The sequence below is a fragment of the Schistocerca nitens genome, chromosome 3, assembly GCF_023898315.1.
Source record: "Schistocerca nitens isolate TAMUIC-IGC-003100 chromosome 3, iqSchNite1.1, whole genome shotgun sequence".
Classification (NCBI taxonomy): domain Eukaryota; kingdom Metazoa; phylum Arthropoda; class Insecta; order Orthoptera; family Acrididae; genus Schistocerca; species Schistocerca nitens.
The window spans coordinates 178,821,481-178,827,480 of NC_064616.1; the positions used below are offsets into that span (position 1 = coordinate 178,821,481).

Sequence of the window (6,000 nt, forward strand, 5' to 3'; positions counted from 1 at the left end):
TAAAGAAAAAAAAAAAAAAAGAACGCCCTAGCAACCAACGAATGCAAGAATGAGCAAGCGAATACGGCAGATCATTTTCACGAAGTTGACACTCCCGTCAACAGATCCCGATGTTGAAATACACAGCGTAGAAAGCAGACAAGAGAAATTACAACCTCTCCTGTTGCTAGAATTAGAAAGAGCATTGCTGTACGGAAACACTGCACTAGACTGACCAGCATACGTTAATAAATAATCCCCCGTCTACCGCTATAGGAAAAGAAAAGTCTAGTTAATGTGCTAAATGCTGCATGGATGGTAAATGAAAGCAGCTACCAGACAGTAATTTGAATTTCAAAAGGGGCAGCGCCGAATTTCAAAAAGGACAGCGTCAGCGAAATCCTGATACAGGCCTATTTGAGAAATGCTCTAACGGAAAGAATACCTGCTGCATTTACATTTCTGCCGAGTGTATATAATAATATGCGCTTACATGTATCATCAAACAGACTGACTGTTCTTGGCCTGCCCAAAGCTTTCGTCAACAACCCACTACAAATACTATCTTATAGACAAATACTGATAAAAATATCTCGTTGGTCATCGGATCAAGGAAAACGAGCACGGGGATAGCGCAAGGCTCAGTCCTGTCTGCGTTGCTATTCGATTCATATTTAAATTAATCACCTACTTGGACTAGCGCAAGGTGATACTAGATTACTCCATTTAGGTCGAAATGTATGCATTTAGGTGCAACATCCGATACATTCACTGCGCACAAATACGCAAATCTCACGGATGTTCAGATGGGGCACGTTACAAATCTTATTTAAAGAAATGTTACACGTAGCTTCCATGTCATTTAACAGTAGAGCGTATAAGTTTACGGTCTGAAAACATTCCAAGTGAGGATTATTTCTCAGCGTTTCGGTAGCGATGTGTCCACGTCTTCATTTCCACAACTCACATACTTTTCACCTAATGTCCGTGACGGCAAGTGCACCGACATTCACACTAGTGTGAGTTTATGCTCCGTCACACAGCTTACAGTGTCATGCGGAATAAAAATGTAATTGTAGATGTCCCGCCTTGTTGGTAATTACGGAATACATTTTGTGCTCGTGTATGATAAAGTTTATGGAGAGCGAGAGTCTCCTCTATAGGAATCAACTCGAGTTCCACAAGGACCGACCGTGTGAAACTGGGCCCCGTTCCCTCGCAAGATACAGAAGGGTATCGATAGTAAAATCCAGGTTTATTCAGTGTTCCTCGTTCCGCACCGTCGCCTAGTTAATATCATACATGCTTACGGATATAGGAAAAGACATCTGATTGGACTTCCGAGGAAAGAGGACTCAGTCCGTTGTTTAAGAACACACATAATAAGAAACGAAAGTAGTGCATGACCTAACAAGTAACACGTATAGCTCTCTAAGGCTTTTCGCAAACGATGCAGAAATATATGAGCAGCTAATGTAATTGCAAAAGTGTTACGAATTAGGGGAACACTTGGAGATGATCATGTGTTATGATGCGCATAAATAGACAGAAAGGTCCGATTTTGCTAAACTGGTGACAATTCGTCGGATGATTTAGTCACAATCGTCAAGTGTCTTGGAGTATCTCCTAGCAGAAATTTAAACTTGAACGACCACATCAATCAGTTCGTCGGGAAGGCAGTAACAGGCTGAAATTTTCGGGAATAATCCTACGAAAGCGTAATTTGCCCACGAAGGAGTCCGCTTAAGAAATGCGCATTCTGGAGTACTGTTCGCCTAATTGGGACCCTTGCCAAGTTAGATTAACGGATGAGACGGAGAAGGATCAGAGGAAAGATTTGCACTATGCCTCGGTTTCGTGCGGAGCGGAGCGTCTCAGAACTGTTCAACAAAATGCGAGGGGGGAGTCGGCAAGACAGGCGCGAAAAGAACCAACTCTCAAAATTCAGAGTGCACGTGTTCCGACATGATTCAAAAAATCTATTACTTCCACCACCACACAAGTCACGTAATTATCACGTGGGTAAATAAAGGGACATTCTAGCTGATACACATAAGCTTTCTTCTCAAATACAAAAGGAAGAACGGATATTATTTTGGTGGACTACGTACGCCTCGCCGTCAACTGTACGGTGAGTGGCTTTCATAGTACAACTCTCGATCTGGATGTAACGGAAATACATTATTGTTCGTCTTATTTCACACAGGTAGATAACACGTGGGTAGAGGTCTGCGTGCACACGGATTTCCGCTAATATCCGTACTAATATTCACTTCGCGATTAAATGCCTACGCCGTTGCGGATGCATCTACTGCTATCTACAGTGAAAATTACTTCGTCGTTAAAAGTAGAAGGACAGTGTCAATATTTCAATTTTCATCTATTTTCATCGCATGCAAACGATGAAAATCATGATTATTGTTTTAAGTCAATATTATTTCCCATTTGGGACGGAGCGCGAATACATTTGCTTCACTGCGCAGTGTCCTGCAAAGGGTAGATTCGTTGTTGGCATCTAAAAGGCTATATATAGCAGTATGTCCTTCATAGTTGTTTCAGGACAATTACAGGTGCATTCTATTTCCGTCTGCTTTACGTCTGACTCATTCCTGCTTCGTCTACGGTAACAGTCACTTATGCAGTTACCAAAAGCAGCAACAAAGCTACGTGAAGGTTCGTCTAGGATACTCCATCCACTGTAATCTTCACTTAATACGCTGACTCATGTTTATGTACACATACATCACAAATAATACATTGAGAAGTGTAGCAATTTAAAAGATTCAACATTATAATGAATTAACGCGTTGTTGTGATTTTTAGTCGGAAGACTGGTTTGATTCAGCTCTTCATGGTAGTCTATCCTGTGTAGGTGTGTTTATCTCAGTATAACTACTGCATCCTACATCCGTTTGAACTTGCTTACTGTATTCGCTGCTTGGTCCCTCAATTCAATTTTCACAACCATTCCCCATCGCACACTACCCTTCTTTACCAAATTGGCGACTCATTCGTGCCTCGAGATGTGACGTAGCGATCAATTTTTTCTTTTAGTCAGATTGTGACATTAGTTTCTTTTCCCCCAAATTCGATTAATTCCCTCCTCATCAGTTATTCGATCTACTCATTTGATTTCCTCCTTTCTTCTGTAGCACCACATTCCGCACATTTGATAAACGAACTGTGTAATTACTTTTAAACAATATGCAATGTGTGACGCCTACTTGTAACACGACTTCATTTGACTTCCAAGTTTTTCGCAGATAATTTCACAAATCTGTTTCAATAATTATGATAGGACGTTAGAACTTTAGGAATAAATCAAGAATATGACAGGCTGTTCATCATTTGTGTGGCCGTAGTGTCCGTAGTTACTTTAGAGTTATAAAGGTATTTTGAAACCCGTCTGTGCAACTACACGAAGGTACGTATTTTTGTCACTGTTTTTTTTTTAAATATTTTATTGATATGAAGCATCCTCAGTGGTTTGTAATGAAATATATTTACAACTTAGCTTGCTTTTTAGACCTAAAAGCAGTTCGCTACAAAAAATATTGAAGTTTGACTTTTCTTGCGGCATTTTTTTGTCCGATTTTCGCTCACAGCCGTGTGTGACACTTCCCGATGTGAGAGAAAATCTGACATAAAATACCACACGTATAATCAAAGCTCATTATTTATTGTAGTTAAGTGTCTTTTGATTTAGCAAGCACGCTAAACTTGTTTGGTCACAAAAATACGCACCTTCTTGTAGGTTCACAGACGGATTTAAAATACCTTATACAACGACAGGCTATGCTGTATTAAAATGTGGTCATGATCGACCTCTACATTCTTGGTCAATGATATGTAAATTACGAGGTCCGAATTTGCAGACGAATATTTAAGACAAAGACCGTCAAAGCTACAACGAGTTAAAACGACTTACAAAATGTTAATGTCTGTGGATGCGGGTAAAAGACTCGCCGATGCGGTGTGGATGCGAATTCGTTTGTCAGCGCAAATCTCTTCCCATAAACGCAAGTGATCTCTCGGACAGGGTGACCAGTAACCTACGACTGTTTGCTGATATTGTTGGGTACGGAACTATGTCGTCGTTGAGTGAATGTAGGAGGGTACAGATTGACTCAGACAGAATTTCTATTTGGTGTGCTGAATAGCAGCTGTCTAATTGTGGAAAAATGAAAATTAATGCAGATGAATAGGAGAAAACAGTTCTATAATGTTTTAAAATAGTATTAGTGTTGTGTTGCTTGATACATATAAATAAAACAGTTTCTGCGTCAGTCACTTGTTTATTTTTCCATTACGCGTTTCGATGTTTCACGCCATCATCGTCAGGTGCAGAATTGTTTAGCTGGTGTTGGTGAAGAGTGCAGACGTCGTTTCACAGTAGCAGACCAAGGGTGGTGTAGGTTATGTTGCGGGATTTTGCAAATAACAAAAACTGTATATTTAGAAGAGGCACTTTTGAGATTAAAAACATGAATTTCTGACAGTGCACTGTATTTACAGGAGCGGTAGAGTAGTAAAACATCAGTATAACTACTGAGAACTTGCATCAGGCAGCAGCTACGCACACATTTTACGACTCTACCGCTCCTGTAAATCCAATTCACCGTCAGAAATTCATGGCTTTTAATCTCAAAAGTGCCCTTTCTAAACAAACAATTTTTGTCACTTGCAAAAGCCGCAACGTACCCTACGCTGTCCTTGGTCTGCTACTGCGAAGTGACGTCTGTACTGTTCATCAACACCAGCTATGTAAATAAACAGTGCTCCACCTGAAGATGAGGGGACTGATGACCTCAGATGTTAAGTCCCATAGTGCTCAGAGCCATTTGAACCATTTTTCCACCTGAAGATGATGGTGTGAAGCATCGAAACGCGTAGTGGCCAAATAAACAAGTGACTGGCGCAGAAACTGTTTTATTTGTATTTGTCAACAGTCGCAGCCCTCATAATGCCGTCCCTTATGGACGAAATTTTCATCAGCTTAACATAGTCACGTTTATTAAATATGTAGCGTTGACATTAAATGGTGTATGCACGTGAAGTCGGTTGTAGGAAAGGATTGCGTGGACTTCGGGTTACTGGGAAAAATTCTAGGAAAATGTAGTTCTTCGATAAAGGTGGCCGAGTACAGAACACGTTTGAGATCCAATCTTGAGTACTGCTCTAGTGTTTGGGATTCCCACCAGATCGGATTACAGGAAGACATCGAAGCGATTCACAGACGTGCTACTGGATTTTTATCTGTAGGTTAGACCAACACTCGAGTGTGAAGTAAATGTCACGCAAGCTTTGCTTGTAAAGCCTGGAGGGCAGACGACTTTTTTTCGCGAAACACTACTGCGAAAGTTAAGAGAACCGGCGTAAGGGGAAGACTCCAGAACGATGCTACTGTCGCCAACGTACATAGTGCGTACGGACCGCGAAGATAAGCTATCAGGCATCGTACGAAAGCATACAGAGAGTAGTACTAGGTACTCTCAGCCACTGACCGTAGTTCGTATGTAAATGTTGATGGTATATAAGCCGTTGCAGTGTAGGTTACTGACCTGTGAGGTCGGGGATGCGCGGGTAGAGCAGCGAAGCTCGCGCCAGCCACTCCATGTGGACGTGCTGCGCGGGCGGCACGCTGGCGGCGGCAGCGGCGGCGGCGGCGGCGGCGGCCACGGCGGCCGACACGGAGGCGGCGGCCGAGGCGGAGGCGGAGCCCGGGGGCGGCGGGGGCGGCTGCGGCTGCGGCGCGTCCTGGCGCGGCGGCCGGAAGGCGGAGCCGGACACGGTGTAGAGCAGCGGCGGCGGCTGCGGCGCCGGCGGCGGCGAGAACAGCAGGCCCGGCCGCGGCACGAGCGCGGCGGCCGCGGCGGCGGCGGCGGCGGCGGCCGGCTGCGGCTGCGGGGGCGGCGGGGGCGGGCTGGTGCCGCCGCTGTCCGAGTCGCCGCGCGCCAGCAGCGACTCGATGCAGAAGCTGGTGCGGCCGCGGCTCGCCGGCGGGCCGTCGCGGCCGGGCTC

The 6,000-nt window shown here is 44.2% G+C and overlaps 1 protein-coding gene across 1 annotated transcript in view; it reads right to left on the reverse strand.

Moving 5' to 3' along the window:
• LOC126249133 (motor neuron and pancreas homeobox protein 1-like) overlaps positions 1 to 5,630 on the reverse strand; it is a 348,670-nt gene extending 343,040 nt beyond the window's left edge. The window contains exon 1 of the mRNA XM_049950786.1: positions 5,541 to 5,630. Within this exon, the coding sequence (XP_049806743.1) occupies positions 5,541 to 5,595 (55 nt within the window). The 5' untranslated portion in view covers positions 5,596 to 5,630. The remainder of the gene's footprint in view (positions 1 to 5,540) is intronic.
• Positions 5,631 to 6,000: the final 370 nt, after the last annotated feature.